This window comes from Camelus ferus, chromosome 2, assembly GCF_009834535.1.
Source record: "Camelus ferus isolate YT-003-E chromosome 2, BCGSAC_Cfer_1.0, whole genome shotgun sequence".
In the NCBI taxonomy this organism is placed as follows: domain Eukaryota; kingdom Metazoa; phylum Chordata; class Mammalia; order Artiodactyla; family Camelidae; genus Camelus; species Camelus ferus.
Window position 1 is genome coordinate 40,666,360 of NC_045697.1, and position 20,854 is coordinate 40,687,213.

At 35.1% G+C, this 20,854-nt stretch overlaps 1 protein-coding gene across 1 annotated transcript in view; it reads left to right on the top strand.

The window, feature by feature from the left end:
- Window positions 1–231: 231 nt before the first annotated feature.
- Window positions 232–20,854, top strand: part of HSD17B11 (hydroxysteroid 17-beta dehydrogenase 11) — a 33,909-nt gene continuing 13,286 nt past the window's right edge. The window contains exons 1-5 of the mRNA XM_032498474.1: window positions 232–577; window positions 6,581–6,688; window positions 10,789–10,920; window positions 12,903–13,009; window positions 16,033–16,170. Coding sequence (XP_032354365.1) covers window positions 368–577; window positions 6,581–6,688; window positions 10,789–10,920; window positions 12,903–13,009; window positions 16,033–16,170 — 695 coding nt within the window. The 5' untranslated portion in view covers window positions 232–367. The remainder of the gene's footprint in view (window positions 578–6,580; window positions 6,689–10,788; window positions 10,921–12,902; window positions 13,010–16,032; window positions 16,171–20,854) is intronic.

The window sequence follows — 20,854 nt, forward strand, 5'->3', positions numbered from 1 at the left end:
AAAACAAACGGTGTCTAACCCTCCTAGGTCAGCTCAAGAGAACAGGAGAAAATGAGTGAAAGGCGACTCTGGCTGTGCACCCCTTCGGGGCTGCGTGACTAGGAAGCTTTGCTCGCCTCTGGGTTTTGTCCCTCCCAGATTTCTGAGCTGGCGAGCAGTTGCTCAGCACTGCAGTCTGAGCCAATTGCAGAAGACCCAACAAAGCCCAGCCCAGCGGAAGGAACGGTTTCAGAGTTGTTTCTCTTGTAAAGGAGCTCTTCCTGGTCTGCTTTTATTCTCTCTGGTGTCTGAGGGAACAACCCCCTAGAAACAATTTAAGAGTGACAGGTAAAATAAATTATACCAAAAGCTCACAGCAACAAAAAAGATGAAATTCTTTCTGGACTGCCTCCTGCTTCTGCCCTTACTGCTCATCTTCACCTTAGAGTCTCTCCTGAAGCTTTTTATTCCTAAGAAGAGAAAATCAGTTACCGGAGAAATTGTCCTGATTACTGGAGCTGGACATGGAATTGGAAGACTGACTGCCTATGAATTTGCCAAACTTAAATGCAAACTGGTTCTGTGGGATATAAATAAGGTAATAGTGCCTACTATATTTTACTTTCTGATATCTTTAATCTGTATTGCATTTTGCTGGCAACAACCCCTTATAACATCTCTGTAAAGTAGGTAGAAAAAAATTAATATTGCCATTTTATAGATGGGAGGAAAACATGGTTTGATTAATGTGTTGATGATCACATGATAAGCAAACCTAGAGGATGTAAGATTCCCAATTACTGCCCGTGATTAATTTGACATTGTTAATTTATCCTCACTTTGGCCCTGAAAGTAATTTGTAATCTCCTCCTGCACCTGATCTCACTGATCCCTCTATGTTAATCATATGAAAAAAAGTAATAGTTTTAGCTAGTATATGAAAAGAGTAAGAGTTTTACACCTATTAACAGAAAAATCCTACCTGCAATTATTGAGATAAGTGCACTTAAAAGATACCCAACAGAAAGCAACATGACTATGCCATAGTCATTGCCCTGAGTAATTTTTGAAATCATCGTTTAGTTAAAAAAAGTGAAAAAGAAAAAAACTTCAATGTAATGTTTTACCTCTTAAGGAAAATAGGACATATACACTTACCTTTTATTTGACCTGTATTAGATGGACAAAGGGGTTTCTGGAAGGTACTTGAGTGCCTGAAATGCCATCCTTTACACATTACTCAACATCCAGTGCTGTAAACAAGAGTTCAGGGGATTGACGTTGTCTAATAGCTAACCAGTGAGTAGGTGGTGATTGAGATGAAATCAACAAATACTCATTGAGTATCTGACTAGGTATTAGAACACAGTAACAAATAGGAGATATGGTCCCCTGCCTTCAATCTAGTAGGGAAAATAGACATTAAATAATTACATGTACAATGGAAGGTAGAAACTAGGCCCAGCCTCATCTGATGGGGTCAGGGTGGTGAGTGGTGGGCATGGTGGTGTGGTCAGACTCAAATGGGCTCTGCACTCCATGGCTAACTTACTCAACTTCATGGGTAGCTTTCTAGAGCTTTTAGGTTCCTTTTCTGCAAAATGGATAAAATAACAGTACTTTCCTTAGAGGGCAGGGAAGATTATACCAAATAATGCTCACAAAGCATGTAGTGCAATGTCTGGCACATGGTAAATACACTAGGGTGTTATTATTCCTTCACAAAGTGAAGCTTAAGCTAAAATTCAGAGATGTATAAGAGTTGGATTACACATCTAGGTTCATGATTCCCAGTGCCCGGTGCTGGTTTGTACAAAATTTTTTCTGATCTGGAGTAAAGTACATTTACCCAACAAATATTTATTGAGCACCTACTATCTGCTAGATACTATTCTAATATAGAACTGAAGATATAGCAGTGAGGAAAACTTTATGAGCTGGGGACAATAAACAAGATGTATAATATCTTGCTGTATAATAAAAGTGTGTAATTGCTGGATAGTGATAAGTATAAGGAAAAAATAAAACATGAAAGGGACTCCACATGGTAGGGATGGCAGAGATAAGAGTATTGATCTTATACAGAAGGTTTCACTGAGATAGAGGCAGTTGGGTCAAGATCCAAGGGAACGGTGGGTCCCTGGCTTACCTCTACAGAGAGGGATCTGCAAAGGTAAAGCCTGGCACAGAATGGAGAGACGTAAAAGGTCTAGAACTGTGCTGCTATCGCTTTGTGCAATAGTAGGGGGTAGCCACCAGCCACTTGTGGTGGTTGAGCATTTGAAATGTGGCTCAGCTGAATTAAGATCTGCTATAGGTATAAATACTCCTAGGATTTCAAAGACTTAGTATGAAAAAAAGAGTGTAGAATCTCTTATTAATAACTTTTATATGGATTACATATTGATATGATAATATTTCATAATTATAAATATTTCAAATAATAATATTTTGGATATATTAAATATAATATACTAAAAATTTTTAAATGTGGTTACTAGAAAAATTAAAATTAAGTACATGGCTCACATTATATTTCTGTGGGATGGCTCTGGACTAGAGACTTAAGGAACAGCAGCTCCAGATCATCATACAGGTTCCTGTAGGATGTTTGTGCTTTGCCTTTTACTGAGGGAGCCAGTGGAGGGTTTGGAGCCAGTTTCCATTGGAGAGGTTCCTGTGGCTGAAGAGTTGCAGAGAAAGCAGATAGGAGACTATTGTGATAATCCAGTTAAGAGATGACTTGGACTTGTCAGATCAGGTAACAGAAGTGGTGAGAAATTATGGATAGCATAATGAGTTTTGTGAGTCTATTATGTTAAATTCATTTAAATTAAATAATTAATCTTTTATTTTGAGATTATGCCCTTCCTACTTTTTGGTGGGCTTTATATATATATATATATATTTTTTTTTTTAATGAAATTACAGTGATAGTAAATGATAGTTGCTGTGTTAGTTCTTAATGTCCTTATTTGACTAAATACAAGATAGATTGGCAGTCCTATTTCAGTACATTCACCCCCTTTTACTTTTCTTGGATTTACAGATTTTAAAATTATGAAAGTTTGATCACCACTAAACCTGACTGGGGAAGGAGAGTAGGGTGGAAATTTCAAGCAGTTCAGGCAGCAGAACCTAGAGAGGTTAAACTTTGGGGCTGGATTTGTGGAGAATGAGTAAGAAAGTGAAGGAGAGTTTTTTAAGACTGTTGTAGGATCAAGTTGGAAGGTCAGGGAAGGACCAGATCAAATTCTTTTCACCCAGGGTACAAAGACAAATTGTTCCCAGGGACAATGTCAAGGATTAACACAAGCAGCAAGGATAACAGTGTCCTAATATATCGATCTCAGGATGTCAGGGACAGACATCTTCATATTCATCATGAAGTCTACAAGAAAGGAACTTGAATTTAGACAGTGGTTCGGGGCAGCTTCAGCTTTTTTTTCCTGCTGAGACTGATGCTATGAATTAATCACTCTGTTTTATGCAGATAATCCCCTATTTCTTGACTATTCACACCCCCATACCTGGTTAGATAAGTTTGGAAAGATAAATTTACAGTAAGTGGTAAGCATATAGTATAAACTCAAAGATTGCTTATTGAATGAAAAAGTGAATTAAAGATGGTTTCAAAAATAGTAATAAAAGGAATCAGAAAAACACTTATGTTTAGTAATGTAGGTAATAGGCAAGAGGTTTTAGTTGTGGGGATAGAGGACAAAGAGTGATAAGTAAAGACTAAAGAAGAGCCCAAGATTAAAATTTGAGAACTGAATCCAACACATGAGAAAAAAAGTTACCAAGGGGGATCATGAAAAATGATGAGCAGTTCCACTGTGCTGAAAAAAATGTTTAGGGAGGAATTCATTCTCTCCTGTGGGTCTGCTTTTTTTTTTTTTTTCTTACCAAATGATTATGGAAACTGTCTAGAAATTTTCCTGGAGGAATATAGAGCTTAAATTTGTTGCATAGTTCAGCAGGGTGGAAAGACCCTAATTGGGAAAACCAAGGAAATACAGCAAAAGTGAGGCTGCAAATGTAAAGGAAGGACATCTTTGCCTCTACATGCTCTGCGCATTGACAATTAGGGAAAGCCAACCAGTAATAAGCAAATCTCTGAAAATGAAATCGATGGTAAATGGATTTTTATCATAAAATTTGTTCCCAATAAGGACTGATTTTCATAAAGGTAAGACCCCCAAAATCAATACAATATGCCTTTTATACTTTTTTTATTGTGGTAATATATATAAAATATAAAATTTTCCATTTTAACCATTTTTAAGTTCACTGCCTCTAAGAACATTTATAGTGTTATACAGTGTGCATCTATCCATCTCCAGAACTTTTTCATCATCCCAAATTGAAACCCTGTACCCATTAAACAAATTCTCCCCTCCTCTTTCTCCCCTAGCCCCTGGCAGTCACCATACTAACTTTCTGTCTTTGTGAATTTGACTAGTCTAGGTATCTCATACAACTGGAGTTATACAATATTTGGCCTCTTGTGTCCGGTTTATTTCATTTAGCTCAATATCCTCAAGGTTCAACCATGTTGTAGCATGCATCAGAATTTTATTTCTTTTGAAGGCTGAATAATGTTCCACCATATGTATATAACACATTAATAAAATATACTTTTATTATTTTTTTATGGACCTCTGCAGTTCAAAAAATGATTAATCATAATTTTTATTCAGATGCATTCCATTCACATCGTTGGTCCAAATATACTTTTAAATGAAAGTGTTAAAAGCTGCCGATTAGGTTCTGAAGGGCAACATAAGGTCTACCTGAGATGTCTTGATGTCCCTTGGGGAATAACGGCTCCCCATCAGAGTATACTACAGTTTGTGTGGCAGATTTCTGTAAAGGGAAAACACCGTTTCCTTTTACTGCCACAATAAATTACTACACAAACTGCTAATTCTTTCCACAGCTGTCCAAATTTGGTTTCGCTGCAAAAGTAATTGCTGTTTACTAGCAAATTTGCACACTCGTGTTCTGTTTTACCATTCTCCCTGTGGAAAAATGTGGTTAATTCTCTTACTACATTTACTGCAAGTCAGTCTAGTAAGTCTGTCCACTCATGCATTAGCTGACAGTACTTTCTTGACACACAGAGTTAACAGACAACCTCAATCCAAGGTATCTTTTGAGACATTTTTTAAAACAAAAGAGCTACAAAATTGGTCAAAAGCAAGCCAACAAACAAGCAAAAATGGAAACAAACAAAAACAGAACCCGATGGTCTGAACCTGAACTTAAGGTGACTTTAAAGTAATGCCCCCAGTTGAGTTCATCATTCCTTGTCTCAAATCTGCTCTCTCCTTGTGATCTCCAGCTGACGTGCTGACAATTACCAAAACGGAAAAACAAGGACATCAACCTTGGTTCCTTCCCACCTTCCTCATCCAATCACCAAATCCTGATGATTTTGCCTCCTGAAGATTTATTTTAAAGATTATTCTCTTCACTTCATTCTTTCTGCTGGTGCCACAATTCAAGCTTGTATCATCTCTTGCTGATCATTGTAACTGGCTGCAAATTTTTCTCTCTTCCTGCAATATTGACCTCTAAAATCTGTCCTCCATATGTTAGAAAGAATAGTCAATACAATACACAAATCTGACCCACTTATTTACTCAGTGCCTCTACACTAACTTTTGGATAAAACAGTATGATGTATGATCCCTTTAATCTGGACACCTGTTGGCCTTGGACTTTGTGACTCAGCAACATCAGTCAGCCAGTGCTTTCCCACAAAACTTTTCTCCTGTTCCTCCCTTTGTTTACACTGCCTGGCATGCCCTTTCCCCTGATTTACCTGGCAGTTCTCCTCACTCTTGAAGCCCAGCTCAGGGGCTTCTTCTAGAAATGTATTGCACGCCCCTCCTCCATGGTCCTGTAACGCTCTCTGTCTAGTACTATTATTATACTTACCACAATATATTGTTTTGAATCATATGAAACGGCCAGTTTTCAGCTCTTTATTCCAAAGCAGTGACGATTTCATATGGTCCTACCTAAATGTTATATGTAATTTGTGTTTCTTTGTACGACACTGTGAGCTTGCTGATGTCAGGACTCTTTCTCATTCAAATTTGTGTCCACAAGTTTCTTCTAAGCACTGTGACTATGACCGACACATTAAAATGTTGGAGAAATGAGTTAATGAATGAATGAACTGTGGTTAACTATTTATTTATATATTTTGCAGCCAGAAAATTGATACCCATGAATAGTTTTTAATGACATAGAAAAAAAGCTTAATATCATTTTTTAAAAGCCTGATATGGAACAATACATACACATACATAGATTCATAGAGTATGTAAAATTCATGAATACAAACCCAGTATTTGAAGATTTTTGTCTTCTTTAAAAAAGCTTGCTTTAAATTCAGTTCCAAGTAAGAGAAGCTAGTCAAAGTATTGAGAGTAAAGTTTACCTATGTCCCTGTCAAAAATATGTGTCAGTTAAATTCTTGTCCAATCCTAATCCAAAGAATCTGACTACCCATAAATGTTTTTGGCTATTGATATAATATGCTCATGTCATTCATTTTGTTTTCCTTACCCTTTGTTGCTTTTTCTAGCATGGACTTGAGGAAACAGCTGCTGAATGCAAGAGACTAGGTGCAAAGGTTCATTCCTCTGCGGTCGACTGCAGTAACCGAGAAGAAATTTACAGCTCTGCAAAGAAGGTGAAATTTTATATTTGGTTCAAATCGTATCATGTCAGAGATGGGAGGGATTTTGGCCATGACCCCATTATTATGTAAACAAAGTAACAGTAGGTTTGTGGTTCACCCAAGGTTGTGCAGCTAGCTAGTGGCAGACCCAGAACTAGAACCTAGAACTGAGGTTCCCAGACTTTAGTGTGTTCTGGAATCTTCCAGGGAACTTGTTTAAAAAAAATAGGCACCCTAGAAGTTTTCTTTCAGTAGATCGAGGGCCGGACTCAGGAATCTGCATGTTTAGTACCCTATGCACCCACAACTCGCCCATCTAATTCTGATGCAGGTGAATCCTTGGATGACCTACAGAATCACTGACAGGGTCTTCTGAAGCCCAGCAAAGAACTGGGTTAGGTGCTTAGGATAAACCTATTTATCAGGGTTTGATCATATATAGATCTATTTCTAGAAAGCATTATTTGCATCTTCTGTATACAACTGAGATGTGCTTCAGGTAATGGGGTTTCACCCTAAATGTATTCATACTCATCCTTGTAAACTAAATACTGTAACAGTAGAAAGGTCATTAGGGCCTGGGCAAATTCTTTTAAAATTCACATTCCTGGACATCACCCCTGGATATTCTGATTCAGTACATTATAAAGATTCCAGTTCAACCAGACTTGAGAACCTCATTGTTTGAGAATTTTAGATTTGGGGGCATTTTTAACTTCTATTTTTACATTGTAATTTTTTTTTTCAAACTGATGCCTCTTTATTATCAGCGAAGCCTGAGCTAAGTCAAAAGAGTAAGTAGAAATTACCCAGGCCAGTGGTGGGTAATGGCTTTCCTGGAAAGGGTACAGTAAGAGCAAGTCCTTTAGGCGAGAAATATCTACATTTAACAATAACTATTTTACTTACATCAATAATGATTCTCCTTCACAGAGATGAGAGCTGTTCTAGTTGGTAGTACCTATGTCACCTTGGGTAACTTACTTACCCTCCCTATGCCTAACTTTTCTCAATTATAAAGTGGGGATCACAGCAGTACCTACTTCATAGGATTGTTATGAGGATTAAGTGAATTAATAACATAAAGTTCTTAGAACAGTATCTGGCACTTAGTAGCCCCTCTGTAGGAATTAGTTATTCACACACACACACACACACACACACACACACACACACACACACACAATGGGAAGATAACATTTTATGTGGGTCTGTATTTTCTATCCCTGTGATCTCTGTACCCAAGAACATATGTTAAATGTATAAACTAATTTATGCTAAATTCAATTTTTGTATTTTATATATATGTGTACGTATTTTATATATATATATGCAATTTTGCAGCATTGGAAGAGGCTATGTCTATTGCAAAGCAACTTTTGTCTAACTTTGCCATGTTGCTCACTGACTTGTTATTTGACTGTAAATTAATTTATTTTGGCACTGAATTTCTGTACACATTTAAGACTTAAGACATCAGGCAGCTTCAGAGTAGGGGTAGAGAAGGGCACCTATAATTTGGGACTCGTAAAGAAATGTTTTTATGAGGATAGTAATACCTTGGATGAGTTTTGAACAAATTTATTGCATCCAACTCATGGAAGAGCTTAATGTAAGAGTTGTAAAAGATGCCCATGTGCAGGGTCATTACTCATTTGAGAAAAGAAAACTGGATAAATAAATGGTCAGTGATTTACGCCTACAGTAGCTTAACCACAACCTTTTATAATATTTAAGCACAAAAATATTTATGAAGAGGCATTAATATCTCAACATATACCTCAATGGCAGTGCTGAAATGCCTGTAATATATTTTCAAGCTAGTTTTATTTGGAAGTAACAAATTATCAGGTAACATTTGTAGCCAAATCTACTTCATCTTAAAATAAAAATGAGTTTAAGACCATAGTACCAATTTTAATTGATTGAAGGGCCTATATATTTTTAAGTGATTGTAATTGATGATGAATATATTCACAAATTCTTTGACCCTAAGAAATAAGGAAAAATTATTGCTCTCTGAGATGAAAAAATAGTTCAATTTTTTTAAACATAATTGAAAGTCAACTACCATAATACCTAGTGGCCATGACTATCTATATGCAGATTACCTGATGTGAGTTAATTTCTCAGGCAATTTAGGCTTTAGAAACACTTGATTTCATGAAATGCTTCTTTATGTAGTACCTTGAATGGAGCCATGTCATGACAAACAATACATATGTGTTATTTTTGTCTGTGTGTCATCAAACAACTGGTTATCAGTTTTCTTTCAAAAGTCCTTTTAGCATGATTTTTTAAAAATTAATTTATTAATTTTTCTATATATATATTCCTTTTCATATATTTTTATTACAGGCCATTACAGGGTATTGAGTGTGGTTCCCTGTGCTCTACATTGGGACCTTGTTGTTCATCTATTTTATAAAAAAAAACAATTAGTTACTAGTAGTAAAGTAGAATCACCAATATTATCTATATAATTTTGTAATTGGTCTTTGTTAAAAGGATTTACTAACCCAACATCTTTAGTTACCTAAATAGAAAACATTTGTTTCCAGACTCATCTGGGAATAGGCTTTTCCTGGAAAGATAGTTTTATTATTTGAACCTATCCCATGTGTTTTAACTACAGTGTTTTTTTTGCTGAAATCATCCTAAGATAAACTATATGCTTAAACAGAGTATACACAAGGGACACGTGATCATCAGCTATTTTGATGTAGCTATTTTGGCATCAGGACAATTTTATGCCACCTAAACAATTAAACTCTCAGCTTGCTTTCATTACTAAGAAATGTGCAAACCCTGGGAGACAATAGGTCATGATGGAGAGCTCAAGGATGCTCAAGTTCCTTTGGCAATATAAAACAGTAATTTATCTTCTGAGTCACATTAATTTGGAGTCATTATGGCAGCTTCATCAATTCAACCACGTGAAATGTCCTGTTTTTCTCAATAACTTAGGGGCATTATTCTGAACAACAGTTTTCATAATGTGCTGGAGATGTGGATATAGGTACAAACAGTGTTCTGTTCATCCAGGGCCAAATAATTCATCTTGGTTCTTTAGTAATTTAAGAATAACCTGATGAAATTCAATTCTGGCTGACAAGCCTTCAGCAGTGACACGCTGATGGCCTCCTGAGGTGTTGATGGGCCTTCGCCCAGGCTTCCTTTCTGTCTGAGATGGCTTGTCTTGCCCTGAGGTCAGAGGATCTGGGAGAGTCCTAGCTCCATGTGACCTTTTATACCCATATAACCTTGGGCAAGAAACAGTCCTTTTATGTCTCATGTTTCAGACCTTTAAAATGAGCATATAAGAATTAATACCTCATTGAATAGTGAGAATTAAGTGAGATAAATCATGAAATCATGTAAAATGCATAGCATCGTGAAAGGCTTTAACGGGCTATATACCACCTCCCCCTCAGTCCCCCAACACACCACAGCACTATCTAAATAATGATAACTCTGTTAATAGGAGCTAGCTTTTATTTGGAACACAATATGTAACAAAATGCACTGTAACTCTAGGGTCCTTCCACCAGGAAGCTTAGTTATGCAAAGAGCTATAAAAATATGGAAGAAGATACCCTTGTATTGCTAGCCCCTAAGCCTGTTTGTCATCTGGTGAAGAAAGGTTGGTGAGCAATAGATGAAGTGAACACAAAAATAAAGAAATAAAGAAGTGGAAGCTTAATAGTATAATCGGTTTTACATGGTTCCCATATAACAGTCCCTGCATTTGCTTATTAATTTAACTTTTTTTTCTTTGCTTACCTTTTGAAGTAGTATTTAAAAAATAAATGCTGCTTATCTGTCACTGGCTATGTTTTTGTTAGACAAATGCCTCTTGGGCTCTAATCATTAGAGAGAGCAAAGCCTAGATACTAAATTGCAAAATAAAATTTCTGCCAGTAGAACTACAGGCAGGGCTACTTTGAAATTTTCTTAAAATTAAAAATTTTTTTCCATTTGGCACATAGATTACAAAACTACTTTTTTTCCATATCTAATAGAAAAATCATACTTCCTTAATAGTCACTGCATGCAAACCTACTTTTAGACCTCTTAATGCTGAAAATATTTTTCTCATTTTATTTTTAAAGGTGAAGGCTGAAATTGGAGATGTTAGTATTTTAGTAAATAATGCTGGTGTAGTCTACACATCAGATTTGTTTGCTACACAAGACCCTCAGATTGAAAAGACTTTTGAAGTTAATGTACTTGCACATTTCTGGGTAAGTATGATTTCTTTTACAAAACTATTCCGTTTTGTATAACCCAAAGATTAAGTTTAAAGTGGAGCTTTAAGCAGACATTAGGATGTATCAAATCAATACTAAAGTTTTCTCCAGGTACCCGGGATAACATTGTACAAAGAAATTGTTTTTCATATTATGCCCAAATCCTGTCAATCATTCTTCTCCTCCCTCAAAAAATACTAATAATATTAATTAATAATAATAAGAATAGACTTTAGGTGTTATATATATGTTTTAATTCTAAGCTAGATCTCACACTTCTGTGTGATCCTGTTTCGAGATGAAAGAAGGGATTAGAGATCATCTGAGTCATCTTCTGTGATTCTATAAAAAGTGAACCCAGATTCTCTCAGATTCTCATGAGACTCAGGCCTCATGTTATTTCCTGGTCCCCAAATTGCAAACTTTATTACAACTCACCATTCATGGTCTTAAATAATATATAAAGAGAGGGAGAATGAGAAAAAGAGAGTCTAAATATTGGCCAAATAGCCAGTTCATAAGAGTACCTCAAAGTTTTCTTGAATATAAGTTTGGGATGCGTGACCTCAGAATGTAAACTGGTGCAACCACTATTGGAAACGGTATAGAAGTTCCTTAAAAAACTAAAAATAGAACTACCATAGGACCCAGGAGTCCCACTACTGAGTATGTATCTGGAAAAAATGAAAACTTTAATTTGAAAAGATACTATGCACCCAGTTGTTCATAGCAGCACTATTACAATAGCCAAGACATGGTAACAACCCAAGTGTCCATCAACAGATGACTGGCTTAAGAAGATATGGTATGTGTGTGTGTACATATAAATATATATATATTATATATATATGTCATATGTCTGATAAAATATTAATCAGCCATGAAAAAGAATGAAATATTGCTATTTGCAGCAACATGAATGGACAGAGAGTATATTACTTAGTGAAGTAAGTCAGACAAAGAAAGGCAAATATATGATATCACTTATATGTGGAATCTAAAAAATAATACAAATACAAAACAGAAACAGACTCACAGACATAGAAAACAAAGAGGGGTAGGAGTGACAAATTAGGAATATAGGATTAACATACAAACTACTGTATATGAAATAGATAAGCAACAAGGATTTACCATATAGCACCGGGAATTATATTCAATACATTGTAATAATCTATAGTAGAAAATAATCTGAAAATATGTGTATGTGTGTATATATATGTATATATATACTTTTATATATATACATATATAAAACTGAATTACCTTGCTGTACACTTGAAACTAACATAATATTGTAAATCAACTATACCTCAATTTAAAAAAAAGGAATATTGGAGTTGGTGGGAATGCAGTATTATTTTATGTTAATATTCCCAAGTTATTAACAGCATTTTTATATTTTTATGAACTTATAAGTGTGCCTCTTTCTGCCTCTCTTAAAACATAGGGTTTTTTTTTTTTTCTGAATCCCCAGCATAGAGTAGGTGCTCAATAAATATTTATTGTATGACTCATTCAGTAACTACTGGAAGATTGTTATCACTCAGTATTTTGATGATATAACTAAACTCTTTTCTAATAATTTCACATTGAATGTAAAATTTTTTGACAACTCTAGATATTATCCCTATTCAGTATATGAAATGGTAGAAGTCATCAGTAACAAAAAGTGGGAGAACTGGGGACATAAGTTAACAGTTTAAATGAGATGGATTCTCAAAGTTTTTGGGGTTCATTGTTTCACTTAGTTTTTCTAATCTGAGCATTCTATGCATTTGTCTTGTGTTGCTACATTTGGCAATTAATCTAGGTTTTTTCATTTATGCCAAGAACAATATCACAATTAATCTAGGTTTCTTCATTTATGCCAAGAACAATGTCAACAAAATATACCTTTGTTTTGAAATATTACCAATGGATTTGCAAATCAGAAGTAACAATATTTTTTCTCTTTTAATAATAACTATTTCTAGACTACAAAGGCATTTCTTCCAGAGATGATGAAGAATAATCATGGCCATATTGTCACTGTGGCTTCAGCAGCTGGGCATACTGGGGTCCCCTTTTTATTGGCTTATTGGTATGTGAACATGTGTTTCCTTCATTGGTTACTATGCTTAACTTGTGTGTGATTTCTTATCCTGTCTAATGAGGACTACTCTTTAACAATATTAGACTTGAAGATGCTGAAGTAAGCAGAAAGAATTGCACAAAATCTCTTGTACAACAGCACTATCAATCATTAATCTCCTCCTGGGTTGACAATTCTAGAGATGGCTACAGGGAAATTATCCAATAAGAAGCCAAGTGCTTAAAGCATTTCTCATCCCTTTTAACAGCAAGGAATTATAAAACAAGAACAATATTTTTGTACCATGAACAAAAGTTAATATTAATAATTTTAATAAAGTAATTTTGTGGAAATAAAACAATGTAAAGAGAGTATAATCTAGGATTCTAAACATTAAAAACATCCCAACAATGAAATAACTATGATAAGCATTTGTTACAGTTTTTAAAGACATTTTAAAAGCAGCTATAAAATCATGCATTGAGAAAAATATGCATACATAATCATGCTTTTTTTTAATTTAAAATAAACATTTTGCATGTTAATAAATATGTATGTGAACATCATTTTTAATTCCTGCATGGTATGCCATTGTATATATCTGCCACTGTTTATTCAATTTATGCATTATTGTTAGATAATTTATTTGTTAAGACTCTTTTAGTTGCAAGGAACACAAAACTTAAACTTCCACAGACCAAAAGAGAAAGTCTTAGGCAGATTCTTCTCTGCTGGCAAGATGGGCTCTAGCCATAGTAGTTGTCTGGAACAAGATCCTTTCAACTCCAGGTCCAGCAGATGGGGGAAGAGCCATGCCTTCAAATGTTCTAGTTCTAGAGCTCACTCTAACGAGACCAACTTGGATCCAACTACCATATAGGGATGGGGAGCTGGGGTATAACTGAGCAAAATCCGAGTGATGTTACCAGAATGAGGGAGTATGAATGCTGTAGGGCAAAAACAGCAGCTGTCCCCTTCAGACACTTAAAATTGTTTCCAATTTTCCTGCCTTCATGAGCTGTATACTCCAGGGTCTATCCCTGAGTATAAATCTTTAGAAATGTGATTGATTATTTCCTTGACGTAAATACTTAAAAGAGAAATTACCGAATCTAAAAGCATGGCATATTTTTAATGAATTTTTTGCTTTTTGCCAAATTACCTTCCAGAAAATGCTGCCAATTTACTTGTCCTTTGGAAAATAGGAAGTTCTGTGGAAAGTTCTGTCACTTTTTTTTAAGCTTAGATGTATTTTGATGGCTTAATAAGATTGCCAATTCAGTTATATAAAATGAAAATATTCTGTACATTGAAAATCAACTCATACAAATAAAAAATTTCCTCATATCCTTACCATTACTGCTAGGCAAAAAATTTATCTTTTTAAAATTTGTATTTATATTAATTACTCCTGAAATAAATAAAACCTTTTATGTGCATATATCTATTGGTATTTTTATTTTGTGAATTTTCTGCTAATGTCCCTAGGTATTTATCCACTAGATTATTGTCTTATTCATTTATAAGAGTTGTCATGTATTCACTCTTATCTTTGTCTTATACACTACAAGTGCTTTACTCATTTGTCATTTGCCTCTTAACTTGGTTGGGAGCTAATAAAGTTTAGAGTATATCATATAAAGGTCTGGTTTGTTGCCCACATTTAAAGCCTGATTCCACTTTCTTTTGTGTCTTTGGGCAAGTCCTATAACCCTGCTCTGCCTAAGTTTCCTTTTCAGTAATGGAGATCATGATAGTATCTATTTCACAGAGTTGTTGTGAGAATTAAATTAAATAATGCATCTGATAACTGAGGACAGTGTTTGGCATATAGTGATCAATTTTAGATATGATTATTTTTGTTTGTGTTGTTTTTCAATGTACAGAAGATTTACATTTTATGTAATTGAATCTAGCAATCTTTCTCATAAGCCTTCAATATATATCTAAGCTTTAAAAAAAAAAAGGTGAGAGAGAACATTCCACAGCTTTCTGTTTTCCAAAGCACAGTTTAATTGGCAAGATTTTACAGCTACTTTGTATAATTGCAAATCTGTACAGATTTATAGAAAAACAATCTATCTGGTAATTAATGCCACTGAATTATACGCTTAAAATGGTTAAAATGGCAAATTTTTTATTATAAATATTTTTGCATAATTTAAAAATTAATAATGTAATATTACAAGAACCATTGAGTTGTACACCTAAATGGGTGAATTATATGGTATATGAATTAATATCTCAATAATGCTGTTTTCTTTAAAAACTCAGCTGGAAAAGTAATGTCTACTTAGAATATGATTAATTTCACTTCTTTTTCCAAATGAAGGCTCTGCGACAATAAGAATTTCTTTGCATTTTGATTCATTCATTTGACACGTATTTTTTGAGCACCTATTGTAGGCCAAGCACTGTGCCAGGCCCTGGGGATTCATTGAGAACCAAAATCTATATGGAGATTGTTATACTAAAGGTAGGGGACAGACATTAAATAAAAATTCACCCGAATGAATATTTAATTACAAACCCAAGATGTGCTATCATGGAAAACTGAAGCTGGCTGCATAATTTAGACTACTGGTCAGGAAAGGCCTCTCTCAGGAAGTCAAGCTGAGACTTAAAGGAAGAACAGGACTTATCTAGGAGAGTTTCCTAATGAATTCCGTGAACATATTATAGTAAATAATGAGCAGCCTATAGCAACATTAAATTTTATGGAAACAATAACGACAAAAATACCCTATCAATTTTCCTAACCAAACATTTAAACCTACTCAGTTCTCACTCTGACAAATGATGCTGGGCTGCGATAATGTTCTATGCTAGTGCTTCTTAGAGTTCACTAGAGTTTACTATAAATTTACCTGAGGATCATCTAGAACGCAGATTCTGATTCAGTAGGTCTGGGCCAGGTCCTGAGATTCAGATCTTGCCATGCTGCTTGGCACTTAATTGAGGAAAACAGAAATGTGAATTAAACAGATGCAGCAGCTTTCTTGAATTATTTTGTGAACTCTGTTTATTTTCAGTTCAAGCAAGTTTGCTGCTGTTGGATTTCATAAAGCTTTGACTGAAGAACTGGCTGCCTTAGAAAGAACCGGAATCAAAACAACATGTCTCTGCCCTAATTTCATAAACACTGGCTTCATCAAAAACCCAAGTACCAGGTAAGCTGAGACAGAAATGGAGACAAAAGGATTGGTGATTGCTATGCTTGTCAACCATTCTGTGGATTTTCCTAAATATTTTAATTCCTAAAACACCTGATATTCAAGGCCTTTAGCTCATTTAGTTTCAGCTTCTATATAGATTGTGGGAAAATAGGTAGAAACAAAGAGAGAAGGAGGGACTATATCTAAATATAGATACGAATGACACTGGTGAAGTTGCTAATCCTTCCCTTTTTCTCTCCTTAAATGGTGGTTCTCAGACTTAAGTATACATACATTTCACCAGGAGTGCTTGGGAACCATGTAGGCGTCCCACCCCTAGCAACGGTATTTATTCGGTTTGGTTGGGATGCAGTAGTGGTGGGAAAGGAGCCTAGAATTCTGTATGTTTAACAAGCATCATAGGTAATTCTGACAGAGGTGACCCAGGACCACAACTTAAAAACACTCTCCTTTGGTAATCTAAAGATTATCCTCCAAAACATGTACCAGACTATATAGTCTTTCCTTAGTTAAAAAATAAAATTAGAAAGGATTAGCTCTGAGGTTAATTTTTAATGTTTCCTCTCATAGGGAATAGCTTTAACATCTTTGTAAACATGATGCATACTTAAAAAAAGATTCCAACAGACAAATACAAATAAAGTTTCTTTTAAAATTTCCTTAAAATCGTCTGTTCAGTGGAAACTGCTCTTACCATTTTGATGAATATTCCTTTAGACATCTCTTGTACAGATTAAGTGCCTAAGTTTCATATAACTGACATATAATATACATGGGACTCTGGACCCAGTGAGTAAACTGCTTGCTTCCTTCAGAATTATGATTATAGACAACAGTACTGCATTAGAAACTTCAAAATTGCTAAGAAGCTAAATTTTAACTGTTTCCAGCACAAAACAGAAATGATAATTCTGTAACCTGCATTAGCTGACTCTAAGGTGGCAATCATACTGCAATGTATAAATGTATCAAATCAGCAGGTTGTATACTTTAAACTTATATAATATGATATGCCAATTATATCTCAATGAGAATTCATTAATTTTTGAAACAGTTGACTAGAACTGAAAAGTGGTGTCAAAGGAAGAGGTGAGTACAATCCCCAAGGATAAAATCTGCCAATATAAGACACTAATATATTTGAGTCAAGTTTTTCACTCAGACTGTCTTTCAATAGTTAAAAACAGACAGTATATATATTTTTAATTATTATTGATTTTTTTACCCTTGTCCCCAGGACTAGGTGACACAAAGTTTACCTTCATGGGGGCAGGGCGCCCTCTCCTGGCAAAGCTCTACTAGTACAATTTTAAAAATTACTGGGATGATTGCTGTGGGGGAAGGGGGTAAATAGAAACGGCCTGATTGTAGCCTAATCACAGGAATATAACCTGGCTAAGGAAGGGTCTGGGGCTTGTCCTGCCATGTGAACCTCTCTGAAGATAAGGTAATACTGGAGTAGGTGCCAAAGGTGAAGTTGGTTTTAATCTGGAAACTTAGTTCTAGTTAGAACAGAAAACTCTTACTCCAGTTAATGTTTTGGACAAAATAAAATCTGTAATTTTCTTTTTATTATTATTATTTATTTTTAAACATTTTTTTACTGAGTTAGTCATTTTACAATTTTGTGTCAAATTCCAGTGTAGAGCACAGTTGTTCAGTTATACATGAACATACATATATTCATTGTCACATTTTTTTTCGCTGTGTGCTACCACAAGATCTTGTATATATTTCCCTGTGCTATACAGTATAATCTTGTTTATCTATTCTACGTATGCCTGTCAATATCTACAAATTTCAAATCCTAGTCTGTCCCTTCCCACCCACCTCCCCCCTGGCAACCACAAGTTTGTATTCTATGTTTGTGAGTCTGTTTCTCTTTTGTATTTGTGTTTTTTTTTTTAATTACACATATGAGCGATCTCATATGGTATTTTTCTTTCTCTTTCTGGCTGACTTCACTTAGAATGACATTCTCCAGGGACATCCATGTTGCTGCATATGGCGTTATGTTGTTGGTTTTTATGGCTGAGTAGTATTTCATTGTATAAATATACCACCACCTCTTTATCCAGTCTTCTGTTGATGGACATTTAGGCTGTTTCCATGTCTTGGCTATTGTGAATAGTGCTGCTATGAACACTGGGGGGCAGGTGTCTTTTTGAAGTAGGGTTCCTTCTGGATATATGCCCAGGAGCGGGATAACTGGGTCATATGGTAAGTCTATTCCTAGTCTTTTGAGAAATCTGCATACTGTTTTCCACAGTGGCTGCACCAAACTGCATTCCCACCAGCAGTGTAGGAGGGTTCCCCTTTCTCCACAGCCTCTCCAGCATTTGTCATTTATGGATTTTTGAATGACGGCCATTCTGACTGGTGTGAGGTGATACCTCATTGTAGTTTTGATTTGCATTTCTCTGATAATTAGTGATATTGAGCATTTTTTCATGTGCCTATTGATCATTTGTATGTCTTCCTTGGAGAATTGCTTGTTTAGGTCTTCTGCCCATTTTTGGATTGGGTTGTTCGTTTGCTTCTTATTAAGTCGTATGAGCTGCTTATATATTCTGAGATCAAGCCTTTGTCGGTTTCATTTGCAAAAATTTTCTCCCATTCCATAGGTTGTCGTTTTGTTTTACTGATGGTTTCCTTTGCTGTACAGAAGCTTGTGACTTTAATTAGGTCCCATTTGTTTATTCTTGCTTTTATTTCTATTGCTTGAGTAGACTGTTCTAGGAGAACATCTTTGAGATGTATGTCAGATAATGTTTTGCCTATATTTTCTTCTAGGAGGTTTATTGTATCTTGTCTTATGTTTAAGTCTTTGATCCATTTTGAGTTCATTTTTATGTATGGTGTAAGAGAGTGTTCTAGCTTCATTGATTTACATGCTGCTGTCCAGTTTTCCCAACACCATTTGCTGAAAAGAGACTGTCTTTATTCCATTGTATATTCTTGCCTCCTTTGTCAAAGATTAATTGACTAAAAGTTTGTGGGTTCATTCCTGGGCTCTCTATTCTGTTCCATTGGTCCATATGTCTGTTTTTGTACCAATACCATGCTTTTTTGATACTATAGCTTTATAGTATTGTCTGAAGTCTGGGAGAGTTATTCCTCCAGCCTCTTTCTTTTTCTTCAGTAATGCTTTGGCAATTCTAGGTCTTTTGTGATTCCATATAAATTTTATTATGATTTGTTCTAGTTCTGTGAAATATGTCCTGGGTAATTTGATAGGGATTGCATTAAATCTATAGATTAGCTTGGGCAGTATGACCATTTTAACAATGTTGATTCTTCCAATCCAAGAGCATGGGATATCTTTCCATTTTTTTTAAGTCTTTTTTAATTTCCTTAATCAGTATTTTATAGTTTTCCATGTATAAGTCTTTCACCTCCTTGGTTAAATTTGTTCCTAGGTATTTTATTACTTTGGGTGCTATTTTAAAGGGGACTGTTCCTTTACTTTCTTTTTCTGTTGATTCATCATTAGTGTAAAGAAATGCAACTGATTTTTGAATGTTAATCTTGTAACCTGCTACTTTGCTGAATTCTTTGATTATTTCTAGTAGTTTTTGTGTGGACCTTTTAGGGTTTTCTATATATAGTATCATGTCATCTGCATATAGTGACACGTTTACCTCTTGTTTTCCAATTTGGATCCCTTTTATTTCTCTCTCTTGCCTGATTGCTGTGGCCTAGGACTTCAAAGACTATGATGAATAGGAGTGGTGATAGTGGGCATCCTTGTCTTGTCCCAGATTTTAGTGGGAAGCTTTTGAGTTTTTCACCATTAAGTACAATGCTGGCTGTAGGTTTGTCATATATAGCTTTTATTATGTTGAGATATGTTCCCTCTATACCCACTTTGGTGAGAGTTTTTATCATAAATGGGTGTTGAATTTTATCAAATGCTTTTCCAGCATCTATTGAGATGATCATATGGTTTTTGTCCTTTCTCTTGTTGATGTGATATATTACATTGATTAATTTGCATATGTTGAACCACCCTTGTGTCCCTGGGGTGAGCCCCACTTGATCATGATGTATAATCTTTTTTATGTGCTGTTGGATTTTATTTGCTAATATTTTGGTAAGGATTTTTGCATCTATGTTCATCCATGATATTGGTCTGTAATTCTCTTTTTTGGTGGTGTCTTTGCCTGATTTTGGTATCAGGGTGATGATGGCTTCATAGAATGAGTTTGGGAGTATTCCCTCCTTTTCAGTCTTCTGGAAGAGTTTGAGAAGGACTGGTATGAGTTTTTGCATGTTTGGTAGAATTCCCTGGTGAAGCCATCTGGTCCTGGACTTTTATTTATAGGGAGGATTTTTATTGCTAATTCGATTTCATTTCTAGTGATCTGTTTGTTCAAGTGGTCGGTTTCTTCTTGATTCAGTCTTGGTGGACACTATGTTTCCAGAAACTTGTCCATCTCCTCTAGGTTATCCATTTTGGTTCCATATAGTTTTTCATAATATTCTCATATGATATTCTGTATTTCTATGCTATTTGTTGTAATTTCTTCATTTTCCTTCCTTATTTTGCTTATTTGTGCTCTCTCTTTTTTCTTCTTTGTGAGTTTGGCCAGTGGTTTGTGGATTTTATTTACTCTTTCAAAAATCCATCTTTTGGTATGATTGATTTTTTCTATTTTTTTTTCATCTCTATTTTATT